This window comes from Pinus tabuliformis, chromosome X, assembly GCF_031772625.1.
Source record: "Pinus tabuliformis cultivar Carrire ecotype Pingquan chromosome X, CPIR1, whole genome shotgun sequence".
In the NCBI taxonomy this organism is placed as follows: Eukaryota; Viridiplantae; Streptophyta; class Pinopsida; order Pinales; family Pinaceae; genus Pinus; species Pinus tabuliformis.
The window spans coordinates 1,524,583,731-1,524,605,605 of record NC_142308.1 but is presented as its reverse complement, the minus strand read 5'-3'; the positions used below and the strand labels follow the sequence as shown (position 1 = coordinate 1,524,605,605).

At 40.9% G+C, this 21,875-nt stretch overlaps 1 protein-coding gene across 2 annotated transcripts in view; it reads right to left on the bottom strand.

Moving 5' to 3' along the window:
• Positions 1–21,875, bottom strand: part of LOC149145850 (alpha/beta-Hydrolases superfamily protein) — a 456,412-nt gene that overhangs the window by 316,222 nt on the left and 118,315 nt on the right. For both annotated transcript variants that reach the window (XM_089449105.1, XM_089449104.1), the window contains exon 3: positions 670–755. In XM_089449105.1, the coding sequence (XP_089305231.1) occupies positions 670–755 (86 nt within the window). The remainder of the gene's footprint in view (positions 1–669; positions 756–21,875) is intronic.

The following is a 21,875-nucleotide window of genomic DNA, read 5'->3' as shown; positions in this document are numbered from 1 at the left end:
TCCAATGACACACACACACACATATGATCAATTGCAGCCCCGTGAGTTAGCTCGGTCGGCTGAACCATCCACCAAAGGTATGTTGTCGATGTGGAGGCCATAGATCATGGGTTCAAATCCAGTTGTGTCTCAGGGTTACTAGCCATTGTTGTGCCTAGTGGTTGAGCTGCCCTCCATCCTGATATTTCAAGGAAGAAGGGCAATTGTACAAGGTTTTCCCTAGAAATATATATGTGTGTGTGTGTGTATGTGTTAATTATTCTGGATGCATGATGGGGTGTTGTAGGCAGAATGGCAATATGTTAATACCAGAAAGAATTTGTCTAGGTGACACTAACACAAAAATTTGAGTCTTAACTTTAATGCAACAACAAAGAAAGAGAGAATGTGGACAAATAAATTAATAATTGAAATAGAAAAAACAAGACCTAAGCCATCACAACTTGATAACTATAGGATATGTCTGGGTGGGTGTGTGTGTGTTTGTGTGTGTGATCAATTAATTGTTTTGGATGCATGATTGGGTGTTGTAGGCAGAATGACAATATGTTAATACCAGAAGGCATTTGTCTAGGTGAGACTGATACAAAAATTTGATAGTCTTAACTTTAATGCAACAACAAAGAAAGAGAGAATGTGGAAAAATAATTGAAATAGAAAAGACAAGACCTCAGCCATCACAGCAAGATAGCTATAGGATTGAGTTGGTGCTCCATGTATAAAAACAATTGTTCCAAGCTGTGTGTCTGATGATCCTGCAATTAAACAAAATAAAATACATTTGTAGCAGTAAGAGATTAAATCCAAAGATAAATTTGTTAGCAAGAAAATTAAATATATGAATACTTGTCACCAATAGTTTTTCAAGAGTTCAATTATAATTATTCTTCAAAACAAAGCAATGATCATGTCTTTCATTTCCTTCAAATCCGAATTCAACAAAAGTATTCTATACAACCATTTCTCATTTATGATCTTTATAAACAATAGTAGGAACCTAAGTCACATGACACGAGGACACGAGACACGGAGGACACGTAAATACGAGTATTCAATACGAAACACAGCAACCTGGAAACAGGACACGGGGGACATGTTTTATATATATACACCAAAATATAGTTTTTTATCCATATTAAATTGCAGGTTGCAGCTTATATAATGAAATTAAAATATAATTACTTCTCAAAGTTCATAGTTCACTTTAAAAAAATAAATAGAATCAAAATTTACTATTTAGAAATTAGAATGTGATATGCTTGGTCTTGATTCTTGAATATTCAATGTTCATTGTTCATGTACAACTTACAAGCACATAAGAAAATAACTAAAGTCTCATCCTATTGATTTTCTCTACCCCTCTTGCGAGAAAATGCCACAGCTTTCCCTTTCCCTCTAGATGTAGATGTTGGTGCTGGTGGAGTTGGCAGTGGAGTTTGCTATGCTCTAGAAGCTGAAGAACTAGAAGTAGGAGCTATAGGAGGTAGACCACTTCCTCTACTGGTGGCAGGGGTAGCCGAGGCAGGTGGTGTCACCTGGAAACATTACAATCTCCCAATCCTGAAATCCTAAAAAATTGATAAGTCTGCTGCATTTTGAATGAAATCTAAAATTCTACTTTCTCCATATGAAATCCAATGAGGCCGGAACCACTCTCAAACATCCTGAGTCATTTCATGGTAATGTTAAAAATTTAAGTAAAAGGATGAAAATGAAGATTAATGGTAATGTCACTTTTACCATTCATTTTCATCCTTTTACTTTAAGAATTTAACATTACCATGAATAGCATATCAATACTAGGGCCTAGACTTGATCATTAAGCTGCCCCACTCAAAAATTATTTGTTTCTTTCAAAAAAAATTGCAACTTATGCAGGCAACGTTTTCTATCAACGGAATACGCGTTTTCCAAATGCAGGACACAACGAAAATTGGCGAATACGTTTTACATTTTACAGGACACGATGAAAAACGTTTTCGACACGTTTTAGGGCCGTTTTCGTGTCTGACACGTAAAATACGGGACACGGACCTTGGAGGACGTGTCTTGTGACTTAGGTAGGAACCATTGGAGTTTTTAAGACTCTAGTAGTTGTTTGACAATCTAAGGAACTAATTGATTTTGCATGGTCTTTGTTACCCACCAAAATGGGTAACACTACAGGAGAAAACTTTTCTCCTATTCTTCACATCCAGCCATGCAACCAGCAGCCCGTGACAACCACCACTACTTGATGATATGCCATATATATCCACCACTTGCATCTGTTGAAGAAAATGTAACTAGGTCTTCATAAATGTAATTTTTTATCTTTGTACTTGTAAAAGAAAAGAAATTTATTTTTGTAAATTATAGAAATGAGTTTCTTGCTAATTGCATAGGTCTAGCACATGTTAAGATGCTATAGGGTAGTCAAAGAGTCAAAAGAAATATCGAAGACCCTTAAGAGCATGCTACACCATGTATATTTATGTATTAGAGTACAAGAAATAACTCCAAGCAAAGTCACAAGCCTCCTCCATATGTCCGCATCATAAAAGGAAGCAATCCAAATTATAGTCATCAAGTCGGCCTAATAGGAGGGGCAGACTCCTATATAAAGGGTCATACAACATCACAAAAGAACCATCATCTCATCTCTGAAATCAGTGAAGAAGGAAGACAAGTAAAGGGTATAAGAAGGACAAAGAAAGGTGTCTCTAGTGCAGCAAAGAAGGAAGGAAGAAAACCAGGTTTTATAGGGTTGTCTTAAGGCCTATTACAGTCACACGTGTGAAGGAAGTGTTGAAGAATCTAGGGCAGATAGAATTAGTAAGATTCTTCTAGACTTGATAACTATGTGTGAAGTGCTTTTACAATTTATCTTAGCTTGATCTTCTTCTTATTATTAGTGTGTATTTACTTCATCAAACTGCTACCAAAATCAAAGAGACAAGAACTCAAGAAGTTGGAATTCTGCCAAGGCCAAAACCTCTCCCTCTTGGAGAGGAAAACCCGCACGTAATTCTTCTTATAGAGATTCCAATTAACGAACACTAAGACCATGACCCTTGACCTACTAGGCCACTCCAAGACCAAGACACCAATCCTCTTCTTTGTCACTGTTGAGATCATCATCACTACTGCTTCACTGAAGTCATCATTATTGTACCTTCAATGAGATATTCATCATAACAATGAGATCATTGTTCCCGCACCATTGCCACACCTTTACTAAGATCTTCACCTTGTAATTCTGTCTCCATCAAGATCATGACTATATCGAGATCATAATTGTGTCCAAGATAAATGCTGAGATAGAGTGTGATACTGTGGGATCACCGAGATCCTTGTCATCACTGCTACCCATCCGAATTTATAGTCTTGTACCCATCTGAAATTCAGTCCTACATCCATCCTAAATTACAGTCATCCACCCATACGAAATTACAGTCTTGCGCCCATCCGAAATTACAGTGCTTCACCTATCCTGTACTTCCTCCATGTTAAATTATGGTGTGTTCTATGCTTAGAGCAGTTTACTTATTTTTCTTCTTACTAGCCACAGATTAGCAATCACATATACATTAAGTAAAGTGCAGATAGAACATTAAATTATCAACAGAAAACAAGTCAAGACAAGAGACACAAGATGTGGCGACTAGCTAGGGACAAACCCCAATGCGGGGACACCCTTTGATCAAATCTTCTTTTATCTTCAATAGTTCAACAAAGAGAAATAGTACAAAATCTGAATTCTGTAATTTTATATCAGCGGCAGAAAACCCTAGATCAGCAAAGTCAAACTTGGTCAAACTAGTTGAAATTGACCTCTAAAATGCTTGGTCAATTTCCGGTCAACTTGTCCTCGAACAGCCTGAAGAAACAGCGCTTGAACAGCCCCAAAAGTTCAGTCAATTTGCAGATTTCCGAAGTCAACTTGCAGCCCTAAACTAGGGCAGTCAAACCAGAGGTCAAATCACCTCGATTTTCATGCCAAAAATTGTGCCCTGCCTAGGAGAGGCAACCACACCCAATCCGCACTTCTGGAAGGTCAACGCTTGGTCAATGCTAGTCAAAGAGATGACCTTCTACCCTAGCCTCCTTTCTGCATCTTCCTTACCCTAGGACGTCTTCCTTTCAGCCACACGTGTGAGAAAGAGAGAGACTCCTTTTATGCGTAAGAGAGAGAGAAGATGAGTGAATTGAATTGTCCAAATGAGAAGAATGCTCCTTGTATTTATATGCAAACATTGAGGTGGAATGGACTGTTGGGCTTCTGAGCCTACATAATTTTGTTGGCCGACCTTAACAATTTGTCCATAATCAAAATAAATTCATATCTCCATAAATACTTATCGGAATCGGATGATCTTTAGATCAATCCTACACCTCTCGATGAGAGGAATCTAAGAAAAATATCAAAAGCCATAAATAAGGTGATCCACATGGAGTTTGGCCCTAGTTGCCAATTTTAACACTCCCTCTCAACTAGGGAGAACTTCGTCTGCAATCCATCAAACCATCATTGCTATCCATCCATCAAATGCATTGTCCTGTACAGCTTGACCCCACTATGCTCTGCTTTGCTTTGCTCTGCTCTGCTCGAACTATGAAGAAGAAGAAATGATCGAGGATGTATCATACCATCCTCCACTGACCCGAAGTTAGTCTCAGAGTGTGAACCACTCTCACTGATCCCAGATCAGTATCATTGATCCCAGATCAATGGAGGTCATCCTAGCATGGGGAGTACAGTAGATACATCGATGCGTCCATCGATAGTACTACTATGGTCCCTATCCTCATTTCCCTGCTCATTGATCAAATGAGAGGTACTTCCCATGAGTCCCAGACTGCATGGGTAGGATGCTTCGACAAGAGAACTAATCATCCTGTCGATAGGAGAACGAATCACCTTGTCCAGTGGATGCCACGGAGAACTAATCATCCTAGCCTACAAGAAAACTAATCATCCTGCTCCATAATCACCACGGAGGATGAATCATCCTGGCCCACAAGAGAACTAATCATCCTATTCCACAGTCGCCACGGGGTGTCACAGGGGAAGGTTGAACCTTTACCCTGTACATAGTGCACCACCAGGGGATGGTGAGTCGCCCTGTGGTCACATGTCGCTCCAAGAAGTACCTCGCGCCCCCTGGAGCTCCCAGAGCTCAATACATCATACTCGACCCTCATAAGAGGGTCTCTGAACGACACCAAGTCGTTCTCGGAAAGTCAGGAATTTGACCTTTCCTAGGGGCTTTGTCAAAATGTCGGCGACCTGTTCATCTGTATCGATATGTTGGAGCCTTATTGCTCCTCGCTGCACCATATCTCGAATATAGTGGTACCTGATATCGATATGCTTGGAGCGATCATGAAATACGGGATTCTCTAATAAACGGATCCCGCTCTACTTGTCACATAGAATCACGGTGGTATCCAATGTAAATCCAAACATCTCATTGAAGAGCTTTCGCAACCAATCTACCTCATAGGAGGCCATGCTAGCAACAATGTACTCTGCCTCGGTGGTGCTCAAAGCCACCAACTTCTGCTTCCTACTCATCCAGGATATCGAGGCAGATCCCAAAGAGAAACAGCACCCGGAAGTGCTCTTTCGGTCCACCACACTGCCTGCCCAATCAGCATCAGTATACCCAAGTAGTCTCACATCTTCGGCAGTGTATCTCAACCCATGAGTGATTGTGCCACGAAGATATCTCAACAGATTCTTGGCACCAATCCAATGTAAGTGGTGAGGCTCAACCATATGTTGACTCAATGTGTTGACTGCAAAGCATATATCTGGACGGGAGTTCACCAAGAACATTAATGCTCCGACGAGTTGACGATACTCGGTAGCATTTCGTAAAACAGGTCCGGCAGCACTACCGCTTAACTTCTTGAAGTCAAGCTCCATTGGGGTAGTTACGGGCTTGCAGTCCACCATGCTGAATCTCTCCAATATCTTCACCACATATTTTCCTTGAGATAGGAAAATCTCCCCTGGTTTCTGCCAAACTTCTAGTCCTAGGAAATAGTGCATAAGTCCTAGGTCTTTCATCTCGAACTCAGAAGCCAACTCCCTCTTACATTCGTGAATGAGAGGGTCTGCACCTGTTAGAAAGAGGTCGTCAACATATAGCACCAGTATGAGAGGCTTGTCATCTATAACCTTAAAGTAAAGGTTAGGGTCGGCTTCACTCCTAGTGAATCCCAGCTTCATCAAGTACCTATCGATCCTCTCATACCATGCTCGGGGTGCTTTCTTTAGCCCATAGAGGACCTTCTTCAACTTGCACACATGAGATTCTCGATCATAAATATCAAATCCTTCGGGTTGCTCCACATAGACCTCCTCTTTGATTGAACCATGTAAGAACGTAGTCTTGACATCCATCTGATGTAGGTTCCATCCTTGCAAAGCAGCAAGGGCTATGATTGAGCGGATGGTGGTATATCGGGCAAAAAGTGCAAATATCTCGTCATAGTCTATACCTTCCTTCTGGAAGAAGCCACGAGTGACAAAACGAGCCTTATACTTTTCCGTACTTCCATCAACTGCATGCTTTATCTTGTAAAGCCATTTTGAAGTGACAACTGCTTTGACCTGGGGTCTGGGGACCACATCCCAAACATTGTTTTTCACAATGGACTCATATTCCTCGGTCATAGCATCCTTCCATACTTGATGCTTGACGACATCTTTGAGTGACGAAGGCTCATTTTGGATGATCGTGCTCATGATGGTCAAGTATCCCTGATACCTGTTCAGCTTCTTACTTTCACGGAAGGTTCCTCGGGGTTCAATGTGTCCTTCAGAATCATCAAGTGTCCCCCTAAGCCGTGAAGGCCTCTTCCTAGAAAAGGAAGGCTCTTGCGGAGGAGGATCAATAGGCTCCATAGATTCCTCCACATCGGGCATCGTCTCATCTTCTTTTTCCTTCGTTTCCCCGGTGTCAACTTCTTTAGATCCCCTTAAAGTAGGAAGATTGTCTACCTTACTAAGAGCCATATCTTCGTCAAAGGTGACATCATGACTAATCTCGACTTCCCTTTGACCAGCTACATAGATTCTATAGCCCTTAGTATTTTCGCTATTGCTCACGAAGATTCCTTTCTTTCCAAATGCACCCAATTTATTCCTTTTTTCTTTAGGCATATGTTAATATACAGGGCTTCCAAAAATTCTAAAATGAGATACATCAGGGTTCTTACCGATGAACATTTCTTCGGGAGTCTTGGAACCCAATGCTTGATGAGGGCATCGATTTTGTACATATATGGCGGTATTTGCAGCTTCGGCCCATAGAAACTTCGGAAGTCTTTGATCATGGAGCATAGCACAGACAACTTCCACAATTGTACGATTCTTCCTTTCCACCACACCATTCTGTTCATATGGTGTAGTAGTCTCCCTCTTAATGTGAGCCTCTTTGCAAAAGTCATGAAACTCATTGGATTCATATGCAGTCCCATTATCAGTGCTTAAGATCTTGATCTTCTTCTCCGTTTGATTCTCGATCAAGGCTTTGAAGTGTCGAAACCAAGAAAACACTTCATCCTTCTATTTCAAGAAGTATATCCAAGTCTTGTGAGAATAATCATCTGTAAAAGTGAGGTAATATAAATATCCTCCCAAGGAGTTCACAGGCATCATACCAGATATGTCTGAGTGAACCAACTGCAATATATCAGAGGTCTTGCTTTGGCTTGAGGGGAATGGTCCCCTTTTGAGCTTCCCTTCGGCACAACCTAGACATACACCTTCTTGCTCTAATCTAAATTCGAGCATCCCGGTCACCATTTTTCTTACATCGGGTAGAGCTTTACAATGAAGGTGAGCAAACCTCCGATGCCATAGTTCGGACTGAAGAGATGTGTCACAAGACAAGACACCCCGCGGACTTCCACCGACTTGATATAATGAATCAACTCGAAACCCAAGAGTAAAAGCATCTTTAAAGTTCTTTTTCCATACACATACCTTGCCATCGCTGAAGGCCACCTTGTAGCCTTTATCTTCCATTGCCGAAATGGACACTACGTTCTTTTTGAGATCAGGTACATATACCCTGATTCAATTGAAGAGTGACATTTCTTATGCCTTTCACGGGATATTTTGAATTCTCTCCAAGAACAATTTCCAAGTTCGTTTCCTTCTCTATCAGATTATAGAGAGCTTCTTTGTAACCAGTTAAGTGCCTTGAGGCACCACTATCAATAAGCCAATTTCCCAGTGAGTCCGGGGGAGCAGTAGTAGATAGAGCTGCTAGTAGATAATATTCATCTTGCTAATTGTTAACAGTGTGTTGTGGCCACAACCACCACCCTATTAGAACCTACTCTGGTGGCAAATTTGAATGGGTCCCCTAGAAGTTTGGTCTTTCGTTTCTAACTGGAGTTGTCACATGGAATTATGTTTTCAATTCTTAATGGTCAAGATCCCCTTGAATAAATCTCTGCGGAATGATTTATTTATAACCCAGCCCAACCCTTCATTCATATCATTTCATCGGGACTTACTCAACCCACAAAACCTTCTATCACGTCTTTATTTCTATTATAACGCTCTTATAATAGAAATACTCTACAAGCATGCATAACTTACCTTTTTCGCGCTTCCTCGGTCTTTACACATTTCTCGAAGCTTGCCTTTATCGCTATCGCAATATTGCAATCTCCGCGGTCACACTACGCATTCCTCTTTTGCATCCGATGTGCGATGACCTCCCTGACTTCAAATGCAATTAACCACATCCATATCCTATCGGGTCCGTCATTACATCGCTCCATCACATATCACATTTTACATTGGTTAAGGGCTAAGGTCTACCTCCCATGAATAATTGCGATCTGATCAGGTCTCCGATCGCATCGCACATTGCAGTCACGCTTCATTAAGACCCAAGATCCATTCACTCGCAATTGAAACATCGCGATGCGATGTTCATTTAAGCTTCTCCACCGCTGATCAGAGAATATGATCCAACGGTCAGCCATAATGTCGCTTATCGCAAATCGCAATTGGCACTTTCAACCAGTGCATTGGCCCAAGCTTCAACATTCCGCGATATGGCAGACCCGCCGGGATTATTAAACATAACGCATATATTTTTTCGGGTCTGGCCCATCGCAAATCGCAATTGGCGGAACCAAGGGTGATGTTGCATGTGACTGCCCACTATGGTGTGCAATTGCGATTTGATCGCATTGCAACCTTGGCTAAACCAGGGGTCGTTTCACCATAGTCCATCACTTTATAAAAGTTTAAATGAGGGCAAGATTTGTTTTTTTGGGGCATTTCTAGCATATTTTTCATAATCTTAGCTAATGTTAATTATTTCTGCAGGCGAGAATCAAGGGAAGACAAGCGAGGTCGAAGAACGAATGCGTAAGCATCAGGAGTGGCTGCGAGTAAAAGACGCATGAGCGGATCCGAAGAGTTTATATATGCTGGTGTATTCTATTGAAGATTCGACCTTAGGCGCTCACGGTCGGGTTTCCATGTGTTGCCTGTGTATTCTGAAAGTTATGTTGTCCCAGGTTTTATCATGAAGAGATGACACGCAGTCATGCTCCTTTCCTTCGGCATACATTCATTTCCCCAGTAAATTAAACACTCCAACAAATGTGGCCTCGACGTGTCAGCGGTTTCACCGACCGTTCTACGTCTGTATATTTTAATTTGTATATCGAAAAGGACAAGAAGGGGAAAAGTCAGGAGAAGACAGAGGATCAGTTTCTTTCTGTATAAGTATTACCTCAGGAGATCAAAAGGGGACTTTTTTTTGGGCAGAACAATGGTCGATTTTATTGTGTTAATAAAGAAGATTGTTTCGGTCAAGAAGAAGCCTCTTTTTGTTTCAAATTCATTTTCCTTTTTTTATGTTTAGAATCAGGGTGTTGTGACTGGCATGAGGATATATATGTTTTGTTTTTGTGCACAGTGATAACAGACAACTTATGACTAGTCTTGGTTATTTGAATATAATTCGTTATCATGGTTAACTCATGAGCGGTCTCTGATTCGAAGCTACATTAAACATTAGTTGCAAGTTTTATTTGTAGAAACAGGAATGTGTATTCTTGTATGAATAATTAGATTGCAATTAAGCTTAAATACAGCCTTGTTCATCGGTGAACTCAGTAATTGATTTACTTGGACTTGGAATCTATATATGATGTTTAATCTCTTTTATTATGCTCCTGCAGGATAGATTAGAATAGTTAGAACTAGCATAAGTAGGTAGAATCAGTGTAGATATGACTTGATACATATAGGTTAGCTATTTTTTTTGTTGATTTAATTGAAGTCTTTCTCCAAGAAACAATCTTTCAACACCTATAACAGTTTACGGGATTCTTTAAAACCCGTTGGAACTAGCCACTCCAAACGAAAGCAGATCTAATTGGGGTCTGCAATCGGGTTGGTTCCCTTTGTTGGCACAACGAACATTCGACGTGACAACATAGTGTAGGATTCATACCTGGAATTTCTTGCCTTCTTGAATGGTTGTCCTCTTCCTTGATTTCCGGTACTTCTTTTACCTCTGCCATTTGACCTGCCATTCCTTTGGTTGCCTTGAAAGGGATTTTGATCATCGTCTTGGTGTGAGTCCCTTTATCAGGGCACTCCCTTGCATAGTGACCCGTTTTATTGCAATTGTAACATCGTCCTTTTCTTCCACCCTTTGGTCTAGCCTTTCCTTTGAATTTAGCCCCAGAATTGTTTCTTCTTTTAGTATGAGAAGAAAAGGCAGAGGGATGACCTTTAAGTATGGGCATTTCTTGCTCTTCCATCCTTGAATGCATCTGGCCATTAATTCCTCAAATCCAGGAATTACGTTATTGTTGAGAAGAGTAGTCCTGAATATATACCATTCAGATGGCAGTCCTCCAAGAGTTGTGAGTGTCATTTCCCTGTCAGGAATTACTTCCCCAATAGATAGGAGATCGTTCTTGATCCCAGTGATCCTTAAGAAATATGCTTGCATACTTTCATCTTTTCCCTTCTTAATTTCCTTCAGCTTATTTATAAGAAACAAGACTTGATTTACATCATTAACTTTAAATAAACTCGCCAGTCTATCGTAGATTTCCTTGGAGGTGTTCAGCTCGGAAACATAGGCCACCAAGCGCTTGTCGATAGAGTCCCGGATGATCTTCCTTGCTTTGACTTCACCCTTGGTCCTTTTGTTCCTAGCAACAGCGGATGCATTTGATGGAGGCTCAACAATCCCGCCTCTCACATTGTCCAATACTTCCTACTCTTCTAATGTTAGATCGAGAGACATCTTCCATCCGTGATAGTCAGACTTCTCACGGAATTTTTCTTCAGCAGGGAAGTGTGTTGAGGACCCCATGATTTCCTTTTACGATAGTCTTGCCGACCTTCTCTTTGGTGATTGCTCTTGCTCTTGCTCTTGCTTGGGCTTTGTCTTCACCTCAACTCTGATACCATGTTAAATTATGGTATGTACTATGTTCTATGCTTAGAGTAGTTTACTTGTTTTTCTTCTTATTAGCCACAGATTAGCAATCACATATACATTAAGTAAAGTGCAAATAGAACATTAAATGATCAACAAAAAACAAACTAAGACAAGAGACACAAGATGTGGCGGCTAGCCAGGGACAAACGCCAATGCGAGGAAACCCTTTGATCAAATCTTCTTTTATCTTCAATAGTTCAGCGAAGAGAAATAGTACAAAACCTGAATTCTGTAATTTTATATCAGCAGCAGCAAACCCTAGATCAGCAAAGTCAAACTTGGTCAAACTAGCTGAATTGACCTCTAAAATGCTTGGTCAATTTTCGGTCAACTTGTCCTTGAACAGCCTCAAGAAACAGCCCCAAAAATTTAGTCAATTTGCAGATTTCTGAAGTCAACTTGCAACCCTAAACTAGGGCAGTCAACACCGGTCAAGCCAGACATTATATCACCTCGATTTTCGTGCCAAAAATTGCATCCTACCTAGGAGAGGCAACCACACCCAATCCACACTTCTGGAAGGTCAACGCTTGGTCAACGCTGATCAAAGAGATGACCTGCTGCCCTAGCGTCCTTTCTGCGTCTTCCTTGCCCTAGGACGTCTTCCTTTCAGCCACACGTATGAGAGAGAGAGAGGCTCCTTTTATGCGTAGGAGAGAGAGAGAGAAGATGAGTGAATTGAATTGTCCAAATGAGAAGAATGCTCCTTGTGTTTATATGCAAACGTTGAGGTTGAACAGACATGACTGTTAGGCTTCTGAGCCTACATAAGTATGTTGGCCGACCTTGACAATTTGTCCATAATCAAAATAAATTCATATCTCCATAAATACTTATCGGAATCGGATGATCTTTAGATCAATCCTACACCTCTCGATGAGAGGAATCTAGGAAAAATATCAGAAGCCATAAATAAGGTGATCCACATGGAGTTTGGCCCTAGTTGCCAATTTTAACACTCCACCTATACGAAATTCAGAGAGAATCTGAGTTCTCGTATTCTGCACTTCCTGTACCCATCCGAAGCTCTAAAACACTGTGATTCCATCCGAAAATCTCAGATGAATTCGAGATATGTCTCTGTGATTTGCGGATACCTTAGCTGGGTATTTATAGTTGTTTCATCCCCATATTTAGCCGACCTGTCAGTGTGAACAGATGTGTCTCTATTTGCAAGCCGACATGACTTTTATTTAGTTCATTTGTTGGTCGACTTCATCCAGAGGATTGTGCTTGTCTTGGAGGGTTGTTCTAGACATTCGGTTTGACCCATATACAATACACATAGGCTCAAGAAGAGCTCTTCAATTTTCTTTTGACTCTTTGACTTTCCTATACGTATGGAATGAGCAAGAAACTCATTTATATAATTTACAAAAATAATATTTCTTTTTCTTGACAAGTACAAAGATCAAAATTACATTGACAAATATTGAACCTAGTTACACTTTTCTTCAACACTCCCTCTTAACTAGGTAAGTATTTACAATGGTACTTGGTTATTCTCAATCTGAAGAATTTCTCATGAGAAGAATCGGATTGGTAACCCATTTGTATAGCATCATAGTAACCAACATTGTTTCCACAGCAAGGCCTTGACTGACAACTCTATCTCTCATCAAATCAGAGCACAATGTTGGCGAGACCAATGACTATAGACACCTTCGTCATTGTCTCTCAAGGTACATACCCACCCAAGTGTTCAATGAGTATGACCTTCTAGGACTATTCCATGTCTACTTCATGCCATCACATCATTATCTCATGGATTCCATAGGTTGGAATTCTTGTTGAAAACCTTGCTTCCTCTCTAGATTAGAGAACCCTTCGATGAGGATTCCATCAAAGAATTTAGAGGATCTTGTATATCCCCAACTGGCAGATGTTTCCTTTTTGACTTGATGTATGATGAGCCTCAGATGACTCCTTTCTTTTCTTCAATGTCCACTAAGGTTCCCAAGAGCTATATACCCTACATGTTTGTTTGCCATGGATTTTGTCCTTCATGATTCCCATGGTGATGTCACAAGCTCTTGTTTCTAATGCTTCCATGATGCCATGATGCATCTTATTATCATTGTCATATGTTATAACACAAGATTTAGGAGCTTATGATAGGACCCTTTTGTGAGGGATATTATCTTACTCATAAGAGAGATTTGTTACTCCCTCTTTCCTTGGCCTTTTTCTTCAGCTTCCTCATTCTTTCAGTGATATGAGCTTCCAAAATCTTTCTATAGCATTGAATCTTAGTTATACTTATTCTATCTTGTTTGAGGACCAACCTTGCCTTTCCTTTCTACACATGGTTGAGTTCTTTAAACCTTCAATATTTTTGTATAGGGAGACCAAACCCTAAATGAATACCCACCTGCAATCCTGCATAAGATCCAATGTGTCCCCTTGCCCTCCAATACAAAAAATCTTTATAATAATCAAGTAATGATGCTTGCAAGTCATGGGATCAATGTGGCACTTCATGGTGGCATGCCCTTCCATAATGGGTTTATGCATGTACAAGTGTCTCCAAGCTCAATAAGGGGTTAACCAAGTAACCTATTAGGTAGTTTCAGCCTCTAAAGTGGGCAGCATGTCCATAGTACATCCATTAAGAGGTAGGTGGCAGAGATATAATAATGGAATGGAGTGGAGATCAAGAGAATCATCTAGACCACATGTCAAGGTGCATAGGTAGCTATAATAAGGAAAGCCCGCACCTAGGTATATGATTGTAGGAGGGAGAAAATCGTGGTACATGAGTTACCCCAACCTTTGTTTTTCCACCCTTCTTCATATGCCTTTTACCTTTGATTGATTTTTTTCATAACTGCTCGGGGCTCCAAGGGATGGAGAGCATGATGTGTAATATGTAACAGTGGATACCCCTTTAAGGTGAGGCAGTTCATCGCCTACCAAGGATTGGGACAGTCATGCGCTGCTTAATAATGGAGGGGGCTCATCTAGGGCCCATAGGAACCAGGGTGATGGCCATAGATAAGGGGTATAGCTCATGTTTGGCATTTTCCCACATGCTAAATTTGTATGTCCCAGCCATCTTTTGCATTTTGTGGTACATTTCCTATTGAGAGTGGCCAAATTATGCTTTTTATTTTCTTTTTAGTTGCATCAACCTCTGGGGCATTGTTCCAGGCCCGACCCAAGGTGTGGACAAGGGTAGGGGGAGGCTAACCCTATGTCGATCCAGTGGGCACATGTGGACCCGGAAGGGAAAAGAAATTAATGGGGCTTGTTGACCACTACGTGTCAACTACCCATAGCAGTATTATTAAAGTTTCTAAGTTTACTTAATTTAGAAACCCTTCATGCACTTTTCCTGATTTATTCCTACCTACTTGTTAATTTTCCTTTAACAAGTTATTTACAAAGTAAATACTGAAAATAAACACCAGTGCATGCTCAACATATTATAGATCAACAACTAAAAGAAACAAGAACAAACACACCACATGACACCATTATTTTTGGACCAATGTCCCTAGAAAAACCCAATGCGGGAAAACCGGTGCAGCTTTCTGAGGGTTTTCTTATTAAGCAATATCAGAGTACAATCTAGGTGTCATAACTGGCCTACTCAACAGAGAATTTCCTTAGCAGCTATACCTCACAATTTGAGAGAAATCTCCTAGTTGAAACCCCGGAAAACCCTTCCGGCAGCTCTTCAACACAAAACTGCTCCTGCAACCCCAGCGTCTGCCCAATCTAGACTGCGTCGTCCCCTCTCTGTCTCACGTTGGCCCTTCGTCAGCCTTTCTTGGCTTGCGTCAGCCCCAGGAGACCTTGCGTCAGCTCTGGGAGCCTCTGCGTCAGCTACGTTGGCCCCTCTGGTGCTCTACACAACATCTTGGCTGCCTCTGCATGGCCCTGCGTGAGCCCTTGCAGGCTCTGCGTCACCTCCTTGGCTACTGCGTTGCTCTCCCGGCACAATCTTTGCCTTCTCTATTCCTTTGTACTCAATGCCCCTCAACTGCTCTCCCGATCACTGATTCTATCTCTCTTAGCAAACCCCGCTCTAAAGAATAGAATGATTGATCATCTGGTATGTTTTCCAAGTGACCCACTTTTCCTGTTGACATCTCCACGGCCGAGATTAAGTCCCTAATCAACGGCTAAGATTAGATCTAGCTTGATCCATGTCTTTTGGACCATTCTAACACAAATTCATATTAATAAGCATTAAAATTTTATTTTCCCTAAGTTTAGACTTAGGGACTCCATTAAAAATATTAATTATTTTAATATCTCCTGATCTGTTTAGAATCTGCCCAAACCCTTTCTAGGTATTGGAGATCTCATGTTCCCCAACCTCTTCACCAAATTTCATGGCTAGAGCACATCTAATGCTACCCCAAATCAATACCCCCTTTTTTTCGGAAAAATGATAACACCTGATCGATGTGTCTGTGCCATTCAGCTATCATCATCAGCCTGATTATCATGTTATAACATAAACCCATTCTGCATGTATATGATGTAAATAATCTCAGCAGATCTGTGTCATGTATGTAATTGCCTAAGTAAACCTACTTTTCTGGTGACGGTCTACATTCTGGGAGGTTTTTTGTCTCACCCATCCATTCTCGGATGATCGGCAGAGTTTTCCTTCAGTCTTACCCCAAAACCGGAATGTATTTTGTCACTAGATCTTAGGCAAGTTCTAGTGTTCTAGATCGAGTTTATGTAAAAGTAATTTGGGGATAATCCTGACTATTTGGTTAGGTATTTTTATTACAAATTGCTTGGTCTGCTGGATTATATGTGTACGGAAATGGGTAGTCTGTGAGAGTCTATTACGAATGGGTTTTTCCCCTTGTGATGTAAAAAATATGAAAATCATGATGTAAAGTGCCTTGAGGGTTGGAAAAATAATTTATCCCCTCATAGATTAATTAATTAAATTTTTTGGCCAAAAATTAATTAAAATCCTAAGCTAGAAATTTAATTAATTCTAGGTCCTAGGTAAATTTAAACTCTCCAAAGGCAAAATTCATCGGTCCTTAAAAATTAAATTTTAAGAGGCCCAGGAACTAAGGTGAATTAATTATTTTGATGAATTTTAAACTTTTGATCCCTGGGGTTAAGTCAAAGTCAAAATTTTGGGGAAATTTACTCAAAAATTTAATTTTTGAGTTAATTAAAATGCATTTAATTGAAAATTTCGAATTACCCCAAATATTTTAAATATTTCAACGGATGAGATTAAAAGAAATTTTAATCTTCATCAACGGTCGAGATTGCGTTGACGAGGATCATTCGAACTAGCCGTTAGAGAATTTATCTTTAAATAGGAAGTCATTTTGTCAGTGGATCCATCCGATTTCTGAGTCGTGTGCTAAGCAAAAAGCTCTCGTGTAATCTTTTTATGGATAATAAAGAAAGACTTTGGGGTTAAATTTCGTTGATGTTGCTCTTCATGGAAATATTGTAAGATGTGTTGTTTTCATGAATAAATTTTTTTTAGCCATTGATGATAACTTCTGAAGAGTGATTTGAGTACAGATACCTTGCTCAGTCATTGGGGTTTAAGTGATAATTTAAATTTTGAATTTAATAGCAGGTATCTCTATTTATCTTAATTTTATTATCATTTTCTCGCTCTATTTTAATGGTTGGATTGAGTTTTGCAGAAAAATCTTGATTTTTAGATCCTCAAGCGTTAGGGAAAGTTTTCAATTGGACAAGCTGTTAAAATTGGCAACTAGGGCTAAACTCCATGTGGGTCATCTTATTTATGGCAGCTGATATTTTTACTGGATCCTTCTCATCGAGACGTGTAGAATTGATCTAAAGATCATCCGATTCTGATAAATATTCATGGAGTTATGAATTTATTTATGTTATAAGACAAATTGTTAAGTCAGCCAGCAACTTATGTAGGCTCAAAAGCCCAATAGTCATGACTATTCATCATCTATGTTGTAGTATAAATAGGAGAGAATTTGAAGTCATTAGAGACACACTCTTCATGTGATCTCCTCTCCACGTCTTGGGTTTTTGGAGAAGGAGAAACACTAAAGAATATGTTGGCCTAGTATGATGCCCTAGCTGCAAAAGATGCCCCAATCCAACGCAGGTCATATAGACATCTATCCGCAGGCAAATGGAGACACCTTATCCACTGTAAATGAAGACATCTATTCGCAGGCAATAGAGACACTTTATACGTAGGCAATGGAAATATATCAGGTGCACGAATTGAGCCAAGGTATGTAGCCGCAGTGATAACAAGCACGGAAGAGCCGCAGTAAGAAGTAGAGCCGCAGGCATAGCACGTAAGAGCCGCAGGCATACAGTTAGCCGCAGTTATGAAACCACCGTCAAGACATCTAGCCACAGTATGTTGATCTATACGCATACGCAGTCAAGGGAGATGAAGACTCTATACGCATACACACTCAATAGATGTATACACTCATACACAGTCATGAAGACTTTTTATATGTAGAGACTATAAGCAGCCACAGCTAGCCACTGTCATGAAGAGGAGCCGCAGTCATCTGCCAAGGGTTTGACTGCACCTCGCTATAGGAACAGCCATCAACTTGGGTGCTTAAGGAACAGCAGGCTCAACATATAAGTAGATATACATGCATCTCAGGTGCTCTCACAATAGTGCTTTATCTTGGCACTTATTCCATACGCAGTCACAGCGAGGAGAAGGTTTAGAGTGATACAGTCAGATCTGTAAGGATATGACTTATACTTGGGTATATAATAATAACAAGGAATGATCTCTGTGATATGTTCTTAACTGCAGTCTTACGACAGCTATAGGATCATCTCTTGATCTCGATATAACTCTCATATCTCAGTGAATGGTGGTATAAAAGATGATCTCACAAACTTGATCTCGATGGCACTAATGTGAATGTGCATTATGATGATCTCAGCGGAAGGAATGATGAAGGAAGATGCAGCATAATGGGCACGTTAAGTAAGAAGCAACATAATGATGAGTAGGGCTGCATGATGAAGGAAGATGCAGCATGATCGGCAGCATGATGATGAGAACAGATCAGGGCAGATCAGTCATCAAGGTCCAGCACTATGATGGTACAGCATGGTGCTACATGGTAAGATGCAACAAATGGACGAAATGCAACCCTACGATAGGTGAAGTCGTCACCTTGGAGAATCAGTTGAAGCAGAATGTCTTCAACTGATCTCATGTATCATCGTTATAGGAGAAGATCTATGCTCAGATTTAGATAAGTCAAAGTGTTGAATTCTGTTGTAAATGTACTATCTCTCTCTCTGTTGAACTTTGAAGAACATAAAAGAAGAATTGATCAAGGGTTTCCCCACATTGGGGTTTGTCCCTGGATAGCGCCACATCTTGTGTCCTCTTGTCTTGGCTTGTCTTCTGCGATTTCTATTTATGTTCTATCTGCAGTTTACTTTAATGCTGATGTGATTGCTAATCTGGAAAAGATATGAAGTTAACTGTGAAAATTGAAATAAATTGCTCTTAACATAGAACATACCTAAAATTAACATGGTATCAGAGCTGAGGTGAAGACTATGCCCAAGCAAGAGTGAAAGAGAAATCACCGAAGACAGTGAGAAAGGACAAAAGGATCAGTGGATTCCTTATCCCTCTTCAAATTCACCAAAGGGTGAATTCAAAGCATAGAATATTATCAAGACTGGCGCAGTGGAAGTTTCTGATGGCCTACCTTAAGATCACTTCATTGGAAGACCGAATCTCAGGGTGGAAGGAAAGACAGATAACTAGTTTGGCCATTATGCAAAGGAGTGTCTGAATGGCAGGGACACATCACTTAATGATGATAACAATCATTCCAGGGACATCTTTAACAATCAAAGGAATGACAGGTAATGCAGGTCATGGCCGACTCTTCATAGAAAGCAAGGAACCCCGGTATGAAGAATCAAATGTTGTTTCTGATAAGATAAAGAAGTGTTAACTTGTATTAGCCCTCTCCTTTAGATTCTTTGGGAATCTGGCTTATTGATTATAGTGCTTCAAGGCACTTCATCGAATAGAGATGGAAACAATCGTGAGATTATACTTGGAGCCGATGCCACCTATCCTAAAAAGGGAGTAGGGAATGTTACCTCTCAATTGAATGAGGGTAACTCGATTCATTTATAAAATCTCTTTTATGTACATGATCGCAAGAAGAACCTAGTGTCCATTTCAGCAATGGAAGTCGAAGGTTTCAAGGTGGCACTCGTCAATGGAAAGGCACATGTTTGAAAATAAAATTTTCAAGATGTTTTTGAAGTTCAGGGTTGTATCAAGCTACAGGAACTCCACGGGGGACCACTGACACATAGCACCAGAGGTCTGTAGACTGTGAGTCAGATGGTGATAGGGAAGCCTGAATTCAAAAAGCGTGAAAGTACATGTCTAAGATGTACCGAAGGAAAATCTTACAAGGGGACCATTCCCCTCATGTAGCCGGTCCACAGGTTTGGAACAACCCATGGAGTTTGAGATTCATGAACGGGAACCTCATGTATACAGGTGGAAGAAATCCCTCTATGGCTTGAAGCAAAACACCCCGAGCATAGTATGAGAGGATTGATAGCTGTTTGATGAGGCTGAGATTCACTAGAAGTGAAAAAAATCCAAACCATTACCCGAAGGTTGTGGATGATAGACCTCTCATACCAGCACCTTATGCGAACGACCTATTTCTGACAGGTGCAGACCCTCTCATTTGCAGAAGTAAGAGGGGGTTGGATTCTGGATGTGAAATGATAAACTGCAAGCTTGTGTCTACCTCGAGGATCTTGACTTTCAGAAGTTATATGGTAGTGATGTCGGACCAGATTTGGGAAATGCCTCTGAGTTTCATAAACTCATTCGCGTTGATGTTCTTGGTGAACTTCCGTCCAGACATATGTTTTGCAGTTAGCATGGTGAGCTCATATTTGGTTGAGCCTCACTGGATTGGTGCCAAGAATCTTCTAAGATATCTTCGAGGCACAATCTCTCATGGATTGAGATACACTGTCGGAAATATGAAACTGCATGATTATTCGAATGTTGATTGGGCAGGCAGTGTGGAGGAACACTAGAGCACTTTTCAGTGTTGGTTCTCTTTGGATTTTGCTTTGATATCATGAATGCGCAGGACGCAGAAGTTGGTTGTTATAAGCACCGCTAAGATCGAATACATAACTACGAGTATGATCTCATACGAAGTTGCCTGGTTGAGGAAGCTCTTTAGTGAGCTGTTTGTACACATGATGAATACCACTGTGATTCTCTATGACAACCAGAGGTGGGATTCGATTATTGAGGAATCTCGTATTTGATGATTGCTCCAGCAGATAGACATCAGATACTGCCTTATTTGGGATATGGTAAGTCGATGAGCAAGGAGGCTCCATCGCATTGAGATGATGTACAGGTCGCTACACTTTGTCAAAGCCCCAAGGAAAGATCAAATTTGTGATTTTCCTGAACGACTTGGAGTCGTCAAGAGACCCTTCTAAAAGGGTCCTACATGTTGCATACATTGAGCTCTGGGAGCTCTGGGGGCTTGCGGTTCTTACTGGAGCAACATATGACCACAAGGTGACTCACCCTCCCCTGGTGGTGCGCACTAGACAGGATGATTCGCTCTCCTGTGGACAGGATGATTCGCTATCCTGTGAAAAAGATGATTCGCTCTCTTGTGTGGACAAGATGATTTGCTCTCTTGTGGGATAGGATGATTCGCTCTCCTATGGACAGGATGATTCGCTCCCCTATGGACAAGATGATTCGCTCTCTTGTGGGACAGGATGATTCGCTCTCCTGTGGACAGGATGCTCTCTTGTGGGATAGGATGATTCGCGCTCTTGTGGGACAGGATGATTCGCTCTCCTGTGGACAGGATGATTAGTTCTCCTGTTGAGGCATCTTACCCATGCAATCCGGGACTCATGGGAAGTACCTCTCATCTGATCAATGAGCAGGGAAATGAGAATAGGGACCATAGTAGTACCGATGGACGCATCGTTGTATCTACTGCACTCCCTATGCTAGGATGACCTTCATTAATCTAGGATCAACGATACTGGTTTGGGACCAGTTGTAGGAGTTGTACCCACTATGACACTGACTTCGGGTCAGTAGAGGACTGGTCTAGGACCAGTGGTACATACTCTGACACTGACTTTGAGCCAGTAGAGGACTGGTCTAGGACCAGTGAAAATGGTACATACTATGACACTGACTTTGGGTCAGTTGAGGACTGGTCTGGGATAAGTGGTACACACTCTAACACTGACTTCGGGTCAGTGGAGAATGGTATGACACATTCTTGATCAATTCTTCTTCTTCATAGTTCAGCAGAGCAGAGCTGAGCTGAGTTGAGCAGAGCTGAACAGAGCTGAGCTGAGTCGAGCAGAGCT